Here is a 22,253-nt window from a genome sequence, read left to right as displayed (position 1 = left end):
TGACAACGTGACTGAACACGCAAGGGCAAGATTTTTACCAGGAGTGAATCTTGAAACTCATCCTACGATGCGAGAATTGCCTCAACTGATATGAATACTATGTCGAAAAATAGCCTAATAGCCTAATGTATGTACTATATTTTGGCTGTATTGGTTGTATGCAGGGGTGTCATTTCAGACCTCGCTTGAGGGGGCAAAACCATCACCGAATAAGACTTTCACGTTTTTTTTTACCAGTATATTAGTAGACAATCGATTAAAGTATATGTATATTCCTCAAACTCTTGGAGGGGCAATTGCCCCCTCCTGCCCCCTCTAAATGACGCCCCTGGTTGTTGTATGAAATAATATATACACGTGTTTCACTACAGGCTTTGTAACGTTACTTTCTGATCACTTTTCGTATAAATATACGAGAAATAAAGCTAGTTAATTGTAACCATTACTTACTGTTCATATCGGTATGTATTTTAGTGGAAAAGTAATCGAATGATTTTTACAGAATCGATTAAGAAGTTTAAAAAGGAGAAATAGGTTTAGCAGTGTTAGCAACAACAATTTGTTTCCACTTCTTGAATAGTAAAGTGTACTGACTAAAGTGTTTTAAGTTCAATAATTCAGTATGTAAGACATATATTGGATATATGATTATGCAATGGCAAATTGCTTGTTACTATTTCGTAATATTTATGCCTCACATGAAAATTTCACTAATACCTTCGAAGTGAAAAGTCACTAAAGGCCCCAACCCCCAGGGAAGAAATCCTGTTTTCCCCTATTATTTGAGATGTAAGTACCGGTTGTAAATTTTACTTACGCCTATAGGGCCTATCAGAAATTTCTTACGCAGATGTAAATGAATGTACGTAACTAGCGAACTGTCTGTATTTAATTTAAAAAGAGAAGAAATGTGTTTATGGGTCCGTGGTGGTTCAGTGGTGGAGCTCTAACTTCTGATGTGTAAGATCTCTAATTCGATCCCAGCTCGCGCCAAGAGGATTTGTGGTGGACAAACAACGTCTAGGATTCTTCCATGGTTCTCTCGTTTCTTCTCACTTCATCCATCCACCATTATCATTAATCTCATTATCATCGTCTCCCTTAGCCTTGGAGCATAATCATGGGACGTTAAACTTTAAAAAAAGGGGGGACCCTGGCTCAGTAGCAGATCGCATATCTCTGATGCGTAGGGTTTTTCGTTCAATTCTCGGACAAGTAAGTTTATAGTAGAGAATATCGTGTCCGTGGTTTTCTCGAGGCACTCCCGTTTCCTCCCATATTCTCATTCCACTAATTCCTCCATAATCGTTTACTTCTTGCAGCTTAAAGATTTCATTTTCATTTCATAAAAATGTGTTCGTACTTTTTCACATAATGTAACGTCATTAAGCACTCATCTGGATAACTGACTCACTTTTTTATATCATAAAATTAGTTTTCAGATTTTTCTTTCAGCTGCACCTACAGAAAGTTCCGATTGAATGGGAAATTAATATTTATTTTGTGCTACATGCATTTCGTTGGCACAAAAATGGTGGTTAGCAGACCGGTTGGTACCGTATCGACTTGTGTACAATACACTAACGCCTCCTGTCGTACATTGAAGAAACTAAAGAAGAGAAGCAGGGTGGTGCTCCCTGTTGTATGTATAGAGTAGCAAGCAGTGTAGTGGGAAGTGTTTGTGACTGTCCGAAGCGAATGCAAGCAGTGCAACCGTCACAAAGAGCTGTGCTAGTGTTCAACATAAAGAATAAAGAAAGGAGTTAAATATGCAATTATTGTTACTTTAACATCGAATTAGTTTAATGCAAGTGTTCTTAATTGTGGTTAAATTAGTTTGAATTCATATATCGCGGTGTTGATATTGTAAATAAGTGATACTTGTGTTACTGATATACATATACGGTGTTCTTGACGGATAGTGAACAGTCAAGTTTAGATGGTCGTTTTTTCGTTGTAGTGTAAGTGGCCACCAAAGCAAACAAATTCAGGATTTATATTAGTTTGAAAGGTAAGTTCAGTTACAGGATTGTAGAAATACAGTCAGCTTTCTCTGAAAGAAAAAAAAAATCCCGTTAGTCCCGAAAAAAAGTTTTATTGATTATCCGAAAGTGCATATGTTGTAAAGAATTTGTCAGCATATATATCAATACCGTGGTTCTAACAGTCGCATCCAATTCAGAAAATAAAAGCTCCAAATTATTTAGCATACTTAGTGAAGACAGTTTAAACTGTGAAACATAGTTAACAACGGTATGATAATACAAATGTAATACCGGTAACATAAAACCGGTCTCCGTAAATCAATTGAAAATGAACTATACACCGAAGTTTAATGTTGCGATATATATTGTAGTTTTATTATTATAATTAGAGGCAGCTTATGACGGAAGTGACGCTGGCAAAAATTAAACTTAACATTTGGCTTCATCAGACACTGTGAATTCAGCAGCGACGCTATATGAGACGCAGACTTACTGATTAACGTGGAATCCGGACCACATGAGCTCCCGCCAGGATCAGGCACTATGATCTATGATCGTAATACCACAGGCATCAGCTTTCGTCTAGTACTTAATCCATGGTATTTCTCAAGTAAATCATAATGTCGGACGAAGCCAGGTGTTAGTTAGCGAAAAAGTTTATAATAAAATTGTTTGCATTAGCGATTAGTTTATTATTTAGTTACGGTTTTAATGTATACTAGAAGAATTTCCTGGTATTTTAAACACTTTGGAGCAGCGGGTTGAGACAATGAAAAAATGCTTTCTTTCTGTTAACATGATGTAATTATGTTGATATACTATACACGATATAACGCAATATTGCGGGGTATATATGGCCCCTTTTCGTTGGTAATTCTTATAGAATGGTTGCTGGTATGCAACGGGAGTTTACTAACGTTTGTATCATTGCACAATTAATGAAACTTTAACCCTTAACGGTTCACTATATTTTCTGTCTGTTTCCGGCACTGCTTGCAAAACACTATATCCACAGACTACCTTCCGCGTAAAATTTACCAGAGTTGTCACCAGGAAGCAATAGCTTCTCTGGATCGCGGAAAACATGTACACAAATAACCACAAGGAACAATACCTAAAAATAATAGTCTTCAAACGCAATAGGCAAGATCAAAACATGTGTAACCAAATGGTTACGAAAACTCGTTAAGGGTTAAAGGTTTTTGGTTAACACAGAAACATTCTAATGGGCCTGATTTCTTAATTTTAAGGCTGAAATTTATAGTAGGTCCAGAGACTTTTATGTAACGTGATAGTTTAGTTCATATGCACAACGAATTGTACATCGGCATCGAGTAACATTTTTTTTTTTTTTTAATCGTATGTAGTGCATTTACTTCGACAAGGATTTTATTTTAAAATTCACTCATTTATTCTGTGGTAGAACTTACATCCACTGTGTAATAGAATGTATTTGAAAATACAAATTTCTTAATGTATTTTTTAAATGTATATATGGAGATTGATATGTTTTTCTAATCTCCTCTCCAGTCCGAACGGCCCGAGTCGATTCAAAGTGTGGGAAGTTTTGTTCTTTTTTCAGGTAATTAAATTTAAAAGTCCGCTTTTCTCTTATGCCCGTGTGAGCTGTGATCTCCGTAATTTGTTTTGTTGAATTATGACAAACTATTGATTCTACTGAAAGTAAGAACAGGTAAGTTGTAATACAACGCTGAAAAGATTCATGTTTTTTTTTTTTTTTTTTTTTTTTCCGGGGCCGCCATCTGCGGCAGTTTAGCTGATTATATTAAGTACTGAAGCTGGAATCTGCTTGCCCTAACACTCGAACTGCTTGGAATCCAATCGTAGAATCCGGAGCTAATTTTGCTTCGGAATAGGAACGTTCGTGTATATTAAGACTTCCAAACTACGCTATGCATAAGTGTCGGAAGTCGTATAGAACGGCTTTGTTTGCCTGTCTACAGGTATCAGCAAAAACGGTAAAAGAGATTGAGATGCTGTTTTTTGGGATCGATTCAGCATCCCAAGAATAGTTACAACCTCCTCCGCTATCCCTCGTATTAAAACCAGAAATGCTTCAAATGAGCCATTTTCGATTTCAAGATTTGTCACCATAGAACAGAAAAAGTAATACTAGCAACAAACGGTTTTCTGCACCTGATACAACGTCTCGCAAGTATATATCATCACAACCCGCAACACTACCAAAACCGGCTGTTGTTTAAAATGTATTATAGGGAAGCCAGTAAGAGATTGTCTCTGACAGTTCGCAGCGGCGTTGCCACTGCTCACATCTGAAAGCTTAGGGATCGAGCGAAAAAGATGTCAAAAATAAATACACTTATCTACCTACACAAATAGGCGGTTCACATCACCTAGACTATGAAATTGTTACAGCAGAAAGAAAAACATTTATGTGCAATACGCGATTATAATATTCCCAAAATGAGAAGATAAAGCTTGAGGGGTAATCAAATATAATAATAGCCATCAGCCTGTTATTTAAAGCAAAAAGCGTCTCAATATCTTCCGTCAATTTTATCTTGGAAAAAATATTTCGAAATGAATATATATATATATATATATATATATATATATATATATATATATATATATATATATATATATATATATATACCTAGTTATATCATACATACTGCCACAAGTTTGAATGTGAATAACACATAGAGTATTAGCATCAAGACATTTTATTTTAGTCATGTTTTACATTGATATGTTGTACACCTGACGCACGAATTTTTCGAAAAGTTCCCCCTTGGCCTTGATGCAGGCACGAAGTCTGTCTGGCCACTGGCATTACGCACCATGTTCATGGGAAAATTGTTCACTGCTCGGGTTAAGGATTGTTTCAAGACAGTCGACAGATGGATGCCGTTTATGGCAGACCTTTGCCTCAAGGACTGCACAAAGTTTGTAGTCCAACGGGTTAAGGTCCGGGCTGCTAGAAAGCCAATCAGCGGTAGAAATGAAGTAGGGTACGTTCCGTGCCAGCCAGTCCTGGGTTGTTTTCGCTTTGTGGCCTGGAGCAGAATCCTGCTGGAAGGTCCAACTTTCTCCAGGAAACATGGTAGCAGATTTGGTTTCACTATAGTTAGCACTGTGTCCTGGTACATCTTGGCAAATGTTTTAACACCCTGTTCGCAAAAATGTAGCTGGGTTGTACCTGAGTAGCTCATTCTCCATCAAACCATACTGGGGCAGGATGATGTGCCCTCTAAACCCTTGGAGCTGCCTCAGCACCTGCAGTAGATGACGTGGCATACACACGGTCATTTTGGGTGATGTAGGCCTGCTCAATTGTGAACCCCTTTTCGTCAGTGAACAGAATCTTTCTGTGCAGATTGTTGGCGTAACGCCGCAACAGTCTCTTTGATTTAAGGACCCTCTGCGATATTAATGTTTGGGTCAGAAAGTGATCAGTCCGCCTCTTATACGCCCGTAGATGTAGGTCACTCCTGAACATACGAGACATGGAATTGCTGCTGATGTTCACCTCAGCAGCCATCACACTTTGTGTTCGAACAGGATTTCTTCGAATTCTTGCTGCGACTGCTTTCTGGACCTGCTGGGTTCGTACCGTTCGTGGTCTGCCACTCCTTGCGCGGTCAGCTGCCATTCCAGTCTCGGTGTATCGCTATATGGCGCGATGCACGAATCTCTTACTGAAAATCTCACCTGCTGTCTTCCCGACCTTGTGTATTGCAATTACTGCTACACGATTTTCGTAATCGCCCCACTCCATCAGAACTCAGTACAATATCAACGTATGTCATGAACAGTCTCACACACACACTACATGCATCTTCCGCTTTATACACAAATGGCAGCACTGTGCCACTCCGGATGCCTACGGCGCCACTCTAAACTTTGTGACAATATTTATGATGTAACTAGGTGTATATTGGCTGTTGGCTGCTAATGCTTATCAGTAGGAAAGGTGCGGACAAGGTAGAGGAAATATGAGGCCACGGACTTTTATCAATTGGTAGTGTCCCGTGGTTTGCCTAATGGGAATAAGAGAAAATCGCTGAAACCCAGTAACGATGGCTAGCCCTAATTTGAACCCAGAACCTCCCGAATGCAAAGCCAATACTTCACCATTGAGCCACGGGCGCTCGGTGTAAAAACTTTTTTGTTAAAGCAAATAAAGAAAAGTTCTTATTGCTACTGACTTACCTGCTTGACACATCTGTGCTGGATTGGATGTTCCTTTCTCGAATAATATTCATAAATACGCCATCGAATCGCATCTTCTTGCGAATATGTCCAGAGCGCTCTTCTGTACGCGGTTTCCGAGCGGACGTTCGGAGCACTTCTACCGTATGAATGGCGACATTGTCTGAATAAATCTTGTTATTCTTTCACCGTTGTTGTAGTGATTTTGAAAGCGGCGTGAGCTCTTTCAACTACTTTCGTTAGTGGGGAAAAAGGGAACTATTATGACTTTCTTGCTCCAAATATGTCCGCAAATTAAATATCAACTCTCGACATTGGTTGTTCAATGTCAAATTTATTACTGGAAAATAGATAAGCGAAGACACCGCAAATTAAATATCAACTCTCGACATCGGCTATTCAATTTACTTTCTTATTATTATAGACCACTGGAAAATTGATAAGCGAAAGCAAAACTAAAAAACCCGATAAGACACTGAAAATGGAAATACATACAAAACACGTTAGTGGTAGGGAATTAGTTTCACACCAAACACTGGTAGATATCACAAATTGACATAGCTATTTAAAATTATATTGTGCAAATATTTGAGTATTTAATTTAACAATACAGGATAGACAGTTATATCTTTTTCACTTTCAGAACTTATCAACTTAAATGACAGCGAGAAAGACAGATTTCAAAACCGGCTACATTGTAACACATGTTTTGGTGCTTTTCTTAAAAAGCAGCTCCTACCAAAGTGTTGCCATAGACACAATTAACATACTAATTTTAGAATCAAATGGCACACGACTTCATACCAAATTGAAGATTAGTACGTTTTATAGTACTGAAATCAGCCAATAGCAAATTGTAGCCGTTTTCTAAATTATTGTTGTGCATTTATTACAGCAATATTAGAAAAAAAGTTATTTTGATGAGTTTCGCTTTTTACCTGTGTTGAGGTCGTGTCAAGCAGAGAAAGAATGTGGAAAAAGCAAGTAAGGGATGTCAGTTGAGCAAAAGCAGCAGTATTTGAGGGATGTTCCGGAAGCGTGGCTTGGTATTGTTTCCAAAGCCCCACTGCTGGATTATTTCTCTTCCACCCTCCTTCTGAAGGAGGGTTTCTTTCTAAGCAAGTGATAATGGCAGCGAAGGAAGCAGATTGATGCATTGGTTGTTCATCTTTGGAAGATGTGGAATTGAGTTCTAGTACTGTCATGCACACTGGCGCAAATCCCAGAGTGGATGAGGGGGACATGTCCCCACAACCATCCGATTTGAAATGTGTTTTTAGGGAAGAAATGTGGTGATTTGTATCCGACTGCCACAAAGGAAAGTGAGATGAAGTTGATGTCCCTTGCTGTATAATATACAATAGGTTCACCTCAGATATTAGATTCATCTACCGTGTTATGAGTCTCATCTTCATCCCCCCCTCCTCCTCCCCCGCCAAGAATAAGCATCAAATCTGCCCGTCTCCCAGTCTTGAAGAAAATTCTGTTCCCCTGATCCTCCAAAGCATTGGTTTTTAACTTCATAAGTAGTTTGAACATCGCTAAAAAAAAAAAAAAAAAAAAAAAAAAGGAAGGTCTTACTCGCCCCTCCCCTACCAATGTTGAAGACAGATTTGCGTTTCTGGTCATGCATATGAAAGAAAACGATGGAAGTAACTCACTCGGTTAACGGGTTGTGCAGCTATGGATTTGGAAGGATTGGTGTTCAGGTTCGTGAGTTCGAATTCCACTCGGACCAGGCCATCCTGACTGTTTTCCGGAGTTCCACCAGGCGAACGAACGGACGGTGGTCTGTCTGGAAGCTAGGGTAGCCAATTGACGAACGCATGACTCCACAAAAAGTAAACGAGAAACCAAAAAAAAAAAAAAAATAAATAAAAAAATAAAAATAAAATAAAATAAAAATAAAAATAAATAAATAAAAAATAAAAAAGGAAGCTTTTTATTATCATACTCTAAAACTTCAAGATACATCGAAGTCAGAGGTCCTAAGTAAGGAGGAAGCTCAAAAAGAAGTAAAGAAGAAAAGATGAAACAAAACAACAACAAACAAGGAGAGAGTGATGGAGAAATTGACAAAGAAAGGGGATGATGAGATTTTGGTCACTTTTTCGCGGGCTTTTGGTCATTTTGGTCACTGTTCCGTGAGCTTTTGGTCACTTTTCAACTATTTACAAGAGACCAGACCACTATGAGCCCTGCATTCTGTTATTCCGGAAACTATGGATTGGACACTAATATTGGTCGTTTTCAATTTTTACATGTCACCCCTTTTTACCCTCACTTCTGACTCCCATGCCAATAAGGGATGAATTTGAAATTAAACGTATTGGGACGATGCCGAAAAGAATGGATTCGACATTAATATCGGTCATTTTTTATTATTTGTGTGTTACTCTATTTTTCACAAATATATATATAATATAATGATATCCCATTGTTCACTTAAAATATGCATTTTAATCCATTTAATATCGAAAGATCCGAAGATTGATAATCATGCAAAATATCATTTTAATGGTTTTAATAGTTGTTGTGTGATCGATGAGACAAACTCGAATTCAGTTTGAGTTTAACGTCCTTTTCAGCAGCGAGGTTATATAAGATGGGACCTACTGATTAACGTGGAATCCGAACCACATGAGCTCCCGCTAGTTCAGTTCGAATCTCAAAAAAGAAAAAAAAAATTCGGACTGTGTAAAGAAAGGAAAAAAATGTTAAAACAGAAACAAAGGACATATAAAGAAATAATAAATAAACAAGGGAAGAAAAGTCTTCCTTTCGTTTCATCTACGGTAGTTCTTTTTTTCTTTTCTTAATGGCGTGAAATAGACTGGCCGTGGTTTGCAACACTAGTGTCAAACTAGGGGTTGCGGTTTCCCTCTGCACGTGGTAAGAGATGTCAGAGACTTTCTTACTGGAAGAGCTATAGTACTTCGATTTCAGATCTGATTTCCAGAGGAAAAACTGAGATATCGTGAGTTTTTTTTCGTCGATTCAACGTTCCATGATACGATACAGCTTTCTAGTCATCGATCTGATGATTTTTTTTTTTTTTTTAACCATCTACTTAAATTTACTGTGGCATTATTAGATTTCTTGTATAATATAAAACACTGCTATACTTAGCGCTAACCACATAATTAGTTTTGACATATTGTGCTGCTCTGAATTTATTCTACTGGCTTTTTTTTTTTTTTTTTTTTTTTCCGCAGTGATCTACTGATAATCATGAATGTATCTGCCCAGTTTCGGCCTTGAGCTCACAAGAAGTGTATTGTTACACTGTTTCTTTATGTGAATGATCCTAGTTTCGAGTTCTTATCAGATATAGTTTCAAGAGGAGGTCACATAGATTTATTCTGTTTTTAAATAATTGATCTGCATGTTTTTGAAATCGTTCCACACACTAAATGACTACATATGATGCGGTATTCGTTCAGATCTTTATTAAGGGGGGCGCGGTGGCTCAGTGGTAGAGCGTTCACCTCTGGTGCTTGGGGTCTCGGGTTCGATCCCAGCCCCCGCCAAGTGAACTTTGTGGTGGACAAACACCGTGCTCGTGGGTTTTCTCGGGGTTCTCCCGTTTCCTCCCACTTTCTTCATTCCACCATTTCACTCATCTCTCATAATCACCGTCTCCTTTAGCCTAACCGGCATAACAGTGGGACGTAAAACTCAAAGATTTCATTTCATTTCAGATCTTTATTATTTCGTATCATGTGCATTGTTCTCCGATCCAAAATTATTTCCAACTAGTGGCAAGTGCACAGAATTTCATCGATAGAGGGGTTCAAGCCCGTAAGTTAAATTCGTTTCAGGATTTTGTATTCATATCGAAATATGTTTATTTTTTCATAATTTATTTTGGGGGGAGGGGAGAAATTGAAATCCCGAGACCCCACTTTGTGTACACCACTACGTACTCCCAATTCAAAGAGAGAACCGAGTGATTTATTATTATTATTATTATTATTATTATTATTATTATTATTGACTAACCTAAGGCATGAATGTAACATTACCTTAAACTGAAAAACGGGCCGTCGTGGCTCAATGGTCAGAGCGTTCACCTCTAGTGCATGGGGTCCTTGGTTCAATCCTAACTCGCACCAAGTGAGCTTTGTGGTGAACAAACACTGTGCGTAGGTTTTCTCAGGGTTTTCCCGTTTCCTCTCACTGATTTCCTTCATTTCTCTTCATCACCGTCATCTTTATGCTAGCTGGCAGAAGTGTGGGACGTAAAACAATTTAATTTTTGAAGTCAGAAATGCATCTAAATACTTGTTAATCTAAAATTTTCAGTGCCCCCCCGCCCCTCGTCATCAATGGTTTAGTCATTTACGTATGATAAGCGCACACTGCTGTATTAATCCGGTCTCATGACTTGTATTATAAAATATTAGTATCTGATATGGTTAAGCTAACTTCTAGCATTCTCAGAACAGAAACCATACAAATGCCTGAAATGATTTTTCATTATTTAATGTAATCAGTGACACGTTATTGAAACAGCAGCGTGTATTGATGTAAATAAGTTACTGAGGTGGGTGTTCCCATTGAAAATTTTAACATTAATATTTTGGTACATTCCTTAGCTTAATAGATTGTTTTTATCATTATTTAGAGCAGTCGTCAGATTAAAGACAAGATAGTGGCTAATCTGATTGTCTTAACTTATTTATTTTTCATAAGTATGGAAAATATGAATATAGAATGTTTGACTTCGGACTGTTCGTCATGAACTTGAGAAGGCAGTGTTCTCATCAGTGATTCTAGAAGCTTCTTAAGAAATTAGTATTCTTTAGTGTCAATAATACTAAATAAGGGAATAAGCGAGGAGGGTTAATGCTGCTTTTTTTGAAAGAAGAAAACAATAACTTGATATTCAAAGAGTAAGGAAATGTCTAACTAGACCGGAAATCGAAATCTGGTCTTCGGTTTACTAGTCTATGCATTAACCATTACGCCACCTACTCCGTCCCGTGAACAGCCACTCAGATTATATAGACTGTACCACAGCTCCTCTTGTGTTTGGATTGGATAACGTATAGTGCAGTTGATACTACTTGTCCCTTCTGACAGCTCGCTGCACGCATGCGGCTCTCAATGCTGTGTTGCCAGCTTTTGTGTCGGGGATTGAAACACGAAATTATTCACTGCAAGTAAGTCTCAGCTTTATATAATTAAATGACACAAAAGAGAATGGTCTCAATAACCAGTAGGTCCACTACGCAAGTTGACATTCGACTAAAACAATGTTCATTTGTTTATATTCAAATTGGCAACATGCGGAAAGGATGGAATGTTTACGATTGCAGAGCAAGAGAAATGAGCCACTATAATTGGCTGAACGTGCTGTTGCTAAAGAAACAGTTCTTCTTGTCTGAATGTTATGACCACGTGCAGAAAGGAAAAAGCAGAGGAAAGCAACTGTCAGAAGGGACAAGTTATATCAAATAGACTTTAATGTCTGTTACTCTTAACGGTCGAATTACAATTAGAGGAAGTAACCGATTTTATATCACACCAATTCCTCTTTAGGCACGAATTTAAGTTTAAAAGGATATGTGAATGTTCTGTTAGTGGAATAGGGATGTAATGGTTAACGCATCAGCGGGAGACTTGTGTTTATTCCCAATCCAGTAGCACTTTCTTACTCTGTACATAGGTTGAATAAAATTACTGGCAACACTCTTCTCACACGTCAGAGAACTGTCTCAGCACTACAAGAGTTCCGTAGCTGATAAAGGAATCTGAGATGACGAGTGATAACGACTGCGTGTTATTCAATCAGAAGCAGCAGTGGCGTAAAATAGAGGAGGAAAGTGGAAGTGCAATAAGAAAGTGTTTCGGACAATCATCGTGCGTGGATCAAGATAAAAGTGACATGTGGGCACGACAGAAACCATTATCCGTGGCGTATGACGGTCCCTTTGTGCAGGGTTCCGACTGGTCAGGGAAAACTCAGGGGAAAGTGATGCAGTTCAGAGAAGCTTAGGGAAAAAGACTGCAAATCAGGGGAAGTCAGGGAAATTATATAAAATGTATTTTTTCCAACATTAATTGTACATCAGTTTCAGCTTAGCCAACCATTATAATACCTATTTGTTTTTTTCTTTTCTAAATGTAGTAATAATTGCAGTATTGAATAAGTAATATGTGTTTATTGAAACTGGATATGGATATTTGAAAAGAGCTTTGTCATCATTAAATGAATGTATAAGAAGAATCGTATCTTCAGAATAATTGTCAGACGTTTGTGGATAGATATTAATGATCTCAATATGCAACGTTGCTAGAGTTTTATGGGAGGTAAGTGGATATATGTAAACGTCATTCGACACCTTATGAGTCAGGGAATTTCCTGCCAAAGGTCAGGGAAATAGTTTCTTTAGATCAGTACAAACCCTTCTGTAAAACATCGACGCACGGTGGTGTACGACGCGTTCCACATGTGTGGTAGAGGGTGATAGATATGGAAGGCAATTATGTTGGAGGAACAGATATTTTTTGAGCGGGGAGGCAAATACGAATTATAACTATTTTGCCATTATTATTATTATTATTATTATTATTATTATTATTACTTATCCAGCCATAGTAAATCATTGAATTCACTTGTAAAGAGGAATTGGTGTGATCTTCCATTTACCTTGTTCCTGTAAGGAGATACAAAGGGCCATCGTAGATCAGTGGTAGAGCGCTCACTCTGGTGCGTAGAATCCCTAGTTTGACGCCAATTCGTGCCAGGTAGGTTTTGTGGTGGACGAACACCATGTGCAGGACTTTTTCATTCTTTCCACCCACTTTCTTCATTGTCGTCATCGTCTTCCTTAACCTCGGACCAGGGATTTTAAATACAAAAGTTTTCTTTCTTTCTTTCTTTCTTCATGAGGCACATTCACTTAGTGATGATCACTTATAGTATAAGTAATCTCAGATCATGTGACATCTTGTTCGTGATTTTTGTTTTCTCTCGTTTCCTTCTTCATTCTCACTTCATCAATTCTTTTGTAATCCTCCATTTTCTTTAGCCTAAAAGACAACTGTAGAACGTAAATTTAAATATTTCGTTTAAAATCTCTTTTAAGCTTCTGTGCTTTATATATAGAGACCGGATGTTCAGGCACTAAAAACCTGGAAAATAAGCAGGCAAATAGGCACTTAAAATTTAAAAAATAGGCATTTAAATAGGCACTGAAATGTAGCTCGTAATAATGAAGATAAATATTCAATACAATTAAAAAATAAATTCAAATTATAAACAATGTTCAAAGAATATAGAAACAATTCATACGAGTTTGTTAATATTTTCTTTTACTATATAGCCTATGTATGGGTATATAAACGAACCTTGACATGTATTCCATATATATTTGGTAAATACATTCTCTACAGCACTTTATCACTACACATAACAGTCCAAAATTTTATACACTTTATCAGTACACACGGCAGTCCAAAATTTTATAGCACTTTGTCAGTACACTTAGCAATCCAAAATTTTACATTTTATCACTACAAACAGCACTTATATTTTTCGAAAAAGGCAGAATCCTTTATTGAAGTTCTAAATTATACATTTTCCCCAATAAAGCCTTATTTTGAAGAAAATACATAGAATAGGCAATATTAGGCACTAAATCAGTTATTTAGGCAGGAATAGGCGAAATAGGCAAAATAAAATTGGCTTAAATTGAAACTATAACCCGCCATATAAACTTTAAAATATTATTTTTGATCATATCTTTAATATTAAAGAATAGGCATTTTGCCTAACATCCGGTCTCTATTTATATGAGTATTAACAATCTTGGAAGTTTAGATGAAGGTGGAAAACTTCACTGCAGAGTTACATCAGTGCATAGGACATAATAATGCGTGGTATTCACACGGCGCATGCAGATATACACTGCTCAGTTACTAATTGCAGTTGACATTCTTCTTGTTAGGTAGTTATATTGTTTGTTGTGCATTCCTTGAAGGAACTCATGCTGTTAATCACACTCATTGAACATTGTCAATTGCTGTGAATTGTTGTGTTAGTTTCATTGCGTTGTATGAGACTTGCTACTAAGCAGGAGAGTTGCTTGTAGACTGTACTTCTATTATTAGTCCTCCAAATTCTGGATTTTTTGTTTCGTAAGTCATACGTTTAAAACGTTCCTATTCGTTACTGTTAATGTTATTACCGTATTTCAAAATATTGACATTGTGAGGGGTTGGGTAATTATACTCTTGTGATCTTAAAAGGTCGGGGATTTTGAAGTTTAAAAATTAATGTTAGGGTAGAGATACTGTTCGAGTAATACTGTTCCATGGGACAGAAATATAGATACTATAAAATGACAGAAAGCATTCGAAATGTAGGCATGGCGAAGAATAGTGAGAATTAACGATGTCGAATGAAACTGAGAAATGTTTGAATCAGTAGGGGAGAAAAGAATTTTAAACATATTTAGAAAAGAGGATAAAATGGTTAAACATTGGGTGAGAAGTTACTGCTGTCATGATAGATGTGCTAGAAGGTACGGTGGGAGGGAAAAGAGGGAGAGTACGAAGTAAGATACAATTAATCGACAGTATTAAAACACAAAATTGGTACATAAAAGTCTTAAGAGATCTGCTGAAGACTGTAATACATGGAAGCGGCTGTTTTCGAAAAGTAAACTTCCAATAAGGGCAGAATACCTATGATGATAGTATTGATTTCTGGTGGTGAGTAAGAAATTCTGTTGCTTTAGCTGTAAAATACGCCAAAGTGCGCAAGAGAATGATTCTTCGTTGCGGATTGACTAATTTGGAATGCATTTGCTTATTTTTTACTTCTAGCAGCGAACTACAGTCTCATTCAGAAAATTCTGGCCACTGACCTCTAAAGGGTCATATTCTTTGAAGCATATGAACAAATTTTAACGGTTTAACTTGGGGATCTGAGTTGGATACAGAAAAATCATTCTTGTTTCATTTAATCCATTTGGATGTCAAAGGTCTTTTCAAAGACAGATGGTTGACTTTTTTTAAAAAAAAATACTGTATGATATTCACTGGTTAACTTCTAGCTCACTGCGTTTTTTTTTTTAAAAAAAAAATACATTTATAGTATTTCCTAAACATAAAATCGTAAAAATATTTGGATCGATTTGAAAAATATCCTATCAGTATTTGAGTCCTCATCTCGAAACTAGCAGCCGTTTGTATACGTATAGGCAGGACGTTTCCTTGCCTTCAGAGTAAACAACGTATCAGTTTTTCCGCTGCGGTAATTAGTAAAATGTTGTTAATAATAGTGATTTTAATAATGACCTTGGCACTTATCACTTGCACGAGGGATTAAAATATTACTAGTTTAAAGATCGAGAAGCTTGAATGTTGTGCATAGTTTGAACTGAAAAATTTGGAAATTAATAGCACAATTTAAGTAAGAGGAAGATGAACAAAATAAAATGAACGGAGAGTGTAACAAAGAAAGAGATTTTAAAACGGATAGGAGAAAAGGCGACGTTTTTAGGTAGCATCCTTCGGAGAAAAGCCAAATGGATCGGACACATCTTGCGAATGCGAAGAAATTGTCTTCATAACGCCAGGGAGGAAAGCGAGGAGTACAAGGAAGAACACGATTGATTCCGATGGTTAATATATATATATATATTGGGAGTTAAGAGCAGTGGCGCAACCAGGATTTTATTTCGGGAGCGGCAAGACTACCTAGTACAGTAGTCTGCAAGCGACATGCTGCACCATCTGATATAGACAAAATTGATAGTTTGAAATCTCCCCTTTACAAGAAATTTAGTTATCCCTATCATTAACGAGAGCACGGTGTCTCAATAGTAGAGCGCTTGAGAAAAGGAACTGAAGCTAAGGATTGGGAAAATTGGAAAAAGCATTTCTAGACCCATTCGTAAGAAAGAAAGAAAGAAAGAAAACGGTCCCAAAACCTAACTGAAATAATAATAATAATAATAATAATAATAATAATAATAATAATAATAAAAGCTAAATGAGACAGATAATTAACAAAAATGAGTGATTACGAATGAATTGGTGAAAAAATACTGTGAAAAGAAATGGGAGGAATCCCGAGAAAAAAACGGGATACGACGATGTACATGATAAACTCACTCACTGGGATCGACCCATAGACCTTTCATACTAGATGTGAATGCTTTCACCATCCTCTTTTCCCACCCCCAGCCGTATTGTTCTATTTTTCTTTTTCAATGACCTAAAACCTGAATACTATTCTTACATTATTTAAAGTGTTCACCCGTTTTTCTATTTAAAAAAAAAAAAAAAAAAAAATCAAGGCAATTGATGATAATAAATTTATACAAGGAAGCATGACTACGTGTGAGCCCCGCCCTCTGCTTTTTCACAGTAACAGAGTAACCTCGTGCGGGGAAGCACGTTTTTCCCGAGCAAATTTTTGCTAGGTGTTCAATGGAAAGAAGAAAAAAAGCTCTACTAGTTGGATAACTGTTATACAAAGTACGGTAAACTAAAGTAGCATCTTAGTAGTGTTATTCCAAGTATGAAAATATTTTAGCATGTTGTCCTTCAGTGAAGGAGAGCGGGAAAATTTCGGTTGTCAGAGATATTGGAAAGAAATCGCTCGAGGGGATTCGGCTGGACTTCGCGTATAAGGCCGAGCTAATTGTTTCTTGCAAGCAAGTAGTGTGCTAAACAAACGTCACAACCAAGTGACTATTGTAATTGATGCTAATCTGATTTTACAAGGAAATGGTGCAAAACAATACAGCTTTCTTTCAACTTTGTTATTTTGATCAGAAACTGCGTAATTTTACTAATATCTTACCTTTTCTGAGTTACACTGGAAGGTAGAGTTTATCTCATTTATCTAGAAGTTAAATATTCCGGTTAAAGAAAAGAAAAAAAAATGGCCGGAAATCATTCCTTCTCGGAAGCACAATTTCCGTTTCAAAGAAGGATATTAACTTGAAGGATATGCTCATTTCTTTATCGCTGCTTCTTAAAACTAAATATTTGTGATAATACCAATTTCGTCAAATAACAAGGTAGGATTTATTCCCATAACTGGCATTGTAATCGAAGTTTTCAGGCTTACCACGTAAATGCTTAGTTTCTTCTATTCTAGTCTTTTTATTTGCCTTTAAGGCCTCAGAAACAGATTAGATTAGATGTAAGTTTTCTATTTTTCATTTTTCCAAGGGATATGTTTCGTTAGGTAGGCTACATTGTGCAGATATTAAACCTTGTCTGTGTTGCGAGGTTAATGAATGCAGGTCAAAATATTTTGTGAATGAATACTGTCCCAAGTTGGTAACCGTTCGCTTGCATTAGTCTGTAGATTAAAAATTAATTTTAGAGTAGAGATACTATTCGAGTAGAAACTGAAATTTATAGTTTCTGGAGGGGTTCGAAATTTTTAGAGGAAATTCCTAGTAGGGCAAAAGGAAACAACGCTTGTACTTTAATATTTGAACCTGGCTCAAGGTACAGCCCATAATGGGGGAGAGAAAGTACAAAGTAAGAAGTCGTCGTCTGGAGGCTGATATATATAATATGTGTGTGTGTGTGTGTATGGTATTATCCCGGTATTCATGGCATAGTTTTTAGCGAAAAGACATTTGCTTTTAATAGTTTGCTGTCCACGTAAGAATATTATCATTAACAAGTGTTTCTTACAATAGAAGTTGCAAATGTGAAGATATCAAGAAAATACTGAAGAATTAAATTTAGAAAATATTGCTCGTACCCGGAAACTTAATATAAATTATTGATTCACTTTATTTCCAGAGGGGCCACGCCCCATGTTCCCATGTGAAGTCATGCTAGTGTGGTATCTTATGGACAGTATTCCATAAAAGAAAAAAAAAACTGCGTATTTTTGCATATTTTGCTGTTTTCTTGTAATATGTAATTTGTATAGGAACATGTTGTTTTCTTTTAACGATGACTGTACGAACAACTGGAATGATTTTTGTTGTTTGTTGAGGTTAAGCTTTCCTTTTCAGCAACAGGGCTATGTGAGACGTAAGCTTACATTTTTAAGGTGGAATCCGGACCACCGTAATGCGTTCAGATTTCAAGGCCTTCTTCCCACCGCGAATTGAATCCGGGATTTGATTTGATACCGGGTCTAGCCTCCCTTTTAGCAGCGACACTATACGAGACTTGGATCTACAGTTTAATGCGGGATCCGAACCACATGGACTCCCATTCGGGAATTGAACCCGGGTCTCTCACGCTTAAGGCGCGTACGCTCACGGCTTAGCCACGAAGGAGCTCTAATTGAACCCTGGACCATGTACAACAAAGGCGCACGCGCTAGTCACTAGACCAGCGGGGAAGGCTTTATTGAACTTTGAGGGGAAAGATCCTTTAATAAAAGAATAGATAAGAAATCAGTCCTTAGGAGCAAATTCGTTCGTTGTCTAATCATAAATCGTTATATGAATTAATGTCTGAAACACTTTTTCTCTTAAATATTTCTTTGTAGCTACTGGACCATTATCCATTTCTAGTGCGAAATTGTTCTATATTGTTGTGCTTTTTGAGAGTTGTATTATTATTATTATTATTATTATTCATTTTTGTATTTGTTCCTGTCACATTTTACGATTATTGCTGTTTTATTTATTTTAATTTGTTTATTATTCTTATATATATTTTTAATTTTTAGATTTTTCTCTCTGTCGAACTTACACAACTTCTCTTTATTAAACATAAGTTTTATTTATTTTAGTAGTTTATTAAAGAAGAAATATACGATAACTTATATTATTATTATAATATAAAATTCATTGAGCAATCAGCAGAACACAACAAAATTTCATACATTAGTAGGTTACAATAAAGTAAAATAATCAAAAGTAAAGTGCAAAAAGTAAAGAAAGATCAAATAAAGAATAATTTTCGTTGGGTATTTCGGAAATTGGATATCCAGATTTCCTGCATTTTATATTTAATGGTAAATATTTACGGAGAAATCGGTAATCTCTAATAGGTAAATATTTTCTCACATTTTATACTTGATGATAATTGTTTAAAGAGATATGGCTAATCCAGAATTTCCGTATGATATATTGACAAGTATTGAAGATATGAAAAGTAAAGAACAAGAATTAGATTGTTCCAACAAGCACTCGCTCACATTAAGGGACCAAGTATATCTATCTTGTAACGTTTTTCGTATTTTTGTGTCAGTATCTGTAAGATATCTTCTTTCTTTCTTTCTTTTTAATTTTTGTAACATGTTTTTTCAACGTATTTAGTCCAAAAGTATTTTCTTTTCTAAATAAATGGATGCCTTTTATGTCCATCACATTTTTGGGTACTCTGTAAGTTTGAGTGATATTATATTTAATTTGCATGGTATCTCTCATTTTTTTTTTTTAATGTATATATTAACTGCACAAAAGTTTTCAATAAGTTACCGGACTTTCTAAAGCAAAATAAATCGTATTCTATGTTTAAGGCCGATCTTCGTAAGTTCTTAGTAGATAAATTTTATTACTCGTTAAATGACTTTTTTGAAGTGTTATGAATGTGTATGTTTATAAAAGTCATGTTTTTTTATGTATTACTCTTTCAGTTTTTTATGGCATATATATATATATAATATAATTATTTTGCAATTTTAACTGTATGCGTACTCGAGAATACTATCATTTGTATGCAAAACAGGCAAATAAATAAACAAACACTATTTATTCCATAAGCTGTTGAATTAACATTGTCTATTTCAATTTCATTCTTTTTCCTCGTATTATAACTATGGGTATCTTTCCTCTTTATTAGAAGTAAATTACTGTGTATATTATGTGTAAATAGATTATGCGCACATGTACAAGAACGAATTTTTATTAGTAAATCGAATGGTAGTATGTTTGACTTCATAAACACTCTTATCTGTATAGTACATAGGATGACCATGCATAACTCTTACGGCTTTCTTTTGATCTAGGGTTGTACTTTTATTAGTGTCTCCAAAGTTTATATATATATATATATATATATATATATATATATATATATAATATGATCTTAAAGAAAAACTTCATTCGTACGCATTGTACACCATTCTTCTTAAATTCTTGTAAGGGGCGCGGTAGCTCAGTGGTAGAGCGTTCACCTCCGGTGCTTGGGGTCCCTGGTTCGATCCCAGCTCGCGCTGTGTGGACTTTGTGGTGGACAAACACCTTGCTCGTGGGTTTTCTCGGGGTTCGCCCGTTTCCTCCCACTATTTCACTCATCTCCCATTATCACCGTCTCCTTTAGCCTAACCGGCATAACCGTGGGACGTAAAACTTAGATTTCATTTTATTTTAAATTCTTGTAGGACTGTTTCAAAGCGATGCATAATACCTACTGTAGGAGCTTTCTCCTTCTCTAAACTTTTTATATACAATTCCCAAGTCAGATGTTGATCTATTACTATCCCTAAATATGTTAAATATTCGACTGTTTTCACCTCGAAATTATTAATTTCAATTTTATTGGGCAAAATTCTCTTTGTCAATGGCTTCTGAAAAATTATATAATTTGACTTCTAAATATAAAGACAGTGTACACAAAAGTAACGATATAATGTGGACATATGTTTGTTAATGTATGACAGCGTTTCCCAACCTTTTTCAACTTGCGGCACACTACGGGTGTAACTTGAGCTCTCGCGGCACACTCATAGATTATTATTATTATTATTATTATTATTATTATTATTATTATTTGCAAATATAAAATGCCATGGTAATATTTCCTGTGATTACTGATCTCCTTCTCACAGAGATGAAAGCTCAACCACTGGTTTTCCCCTATGCTAATGCATTATGCTTATTTTTTATTCTAATTTTAAAATAGAAAACAATTGCAATGAAATATAGTACTGAGATTTTTTAAAATACGCTTTCTTTTTCGAAAACTGTATCCAACGTTTCATTAAGAACGAAGATCAGTAAATAACGAACGAACAAACAAATGTCTTGTACTTTTGCTGTTTTAACCAAAACCAGTGCATATTATTCCAATCACACAGCTTGCGATACGTCGAAGTCAAAACACAGCTGTTGAACAAAGTGTTATTCTGTCACTCACGTGCGAATGAGTATTCTACGAACGTTCGCTTGACGCGTACCGTACAAGTGCTTCCATTTCTCGGTGTTAGTATGACTCAATTGAAATGTAATATAGCTTCTAACCGTGGAAATGTGTACGAGCCGAAATACTGTCTGCTACACAGTAATAGATGTAGAATAATATATTACAATTACAGTAATTTTTTTCCATGGTAGAAATTCATAGTAATGTCAAATACGAAAATATACATTTTTTCCTATGTCTTACAGTTTGGTTGCTATAGAATTAATAGTTTTGTTTCGATTTCCTCGCGGCACACTAGCGGTCCATTCGCGGCACACCAGTGTGCCGCGGCACACCGGTTGGGAAACGCTGATGTATGATATAAATTTCTCTAGTGTCTGCTTTATAAAATATAGCACTGCCATCAGCAAATACGTAGTTATTCTACCTCGTAGTTTAAATGCATTTATATCATTCATATAGATTAATCAGAGTGACTGTCCCAATATTGACCTTTGTGGAACACATTTTCAATGTACACCATTGGCTGCTGAAATTCTTGCTAAATACTGCTCAACTTTTCTTTGAAAGGTGTTGCATATTTGTTTGAATGTAATATCAATGAGCACAAAAATGCTTTACAAAATATAAAATGAGCACCAAAAAAAAAAAAGCTTTACATGACCATGTTGTATGACGGTAATGGTAGTTAATGATATTGTTATGTAATTTCAGGAGACTGCGAGTGCCATGCTTATCACGTGCAAGTGTCTCAACATCTTGATCAACGCCAAGAGCTCGGAGATCCAGAGCGTGGACGTCTCCAAACTTGGGTTGACAGGGCTGGAGCTGAATGAACCTTTCTTCCAGGAGGTAAGCACTTGCTATGAATTTTAGATTTATGAAGCGAGTAGAAAGATTTTCCGCGACATACTTCACTCAAAGGACTATATTCTTTGTCCTACACTCGTCACTCTTTTTCTGTATTTATAGGTAGTGTAT

At 36.2% G+C, this 22,253-nt stretch overlaps 1 protein-coding gene across 1 annotated transcript in view; it reads left to right on the top strand.

The window, feature by feature from the left end:
* The first annotated feature begins 1,643 nt into the window (after window positions 1-1,643).
* The window catches only part of PRAS40 (Proline-rich Akt substrate 40 kDa), a 44,682-nt gene continuing 24,072 nt past the window's right edge, over window positions 1,644-22,253 (top strand). The window contains exons 1-2 of the mRNA XM_081739311.1: window positions 1,644-2,011; window positions 21,987-22,124. Coding sequence (XP_081595437.1) covers window positions 22,002-22,124 — 123 coding nt within the window. The 5' untranslated portion in view covers window positions 1,644-2,011; window positions 21,987-22,001. The remainder of the gene's footprint in view (window positions 2,012-21,986; window positions 22,125-22,253) is intronic.

The sequence above is a fragment of the Thermobia domestica genome, chromosome 14 (genome assembly GCF_964235325.1).
Source record: "Thermobia domestica chromosome 14, izTheDome1.hap1.1, whole genome shotgun sequence".
NCBI lineage: Eukaryota > Metazoa > Arthropoda > Insecta > Zygentoma > Lepismatidae > Thermobia > Thermobia domestica.
This window is presented reverse-complemented; position numbering and strand designations above follow the sequence as displayed.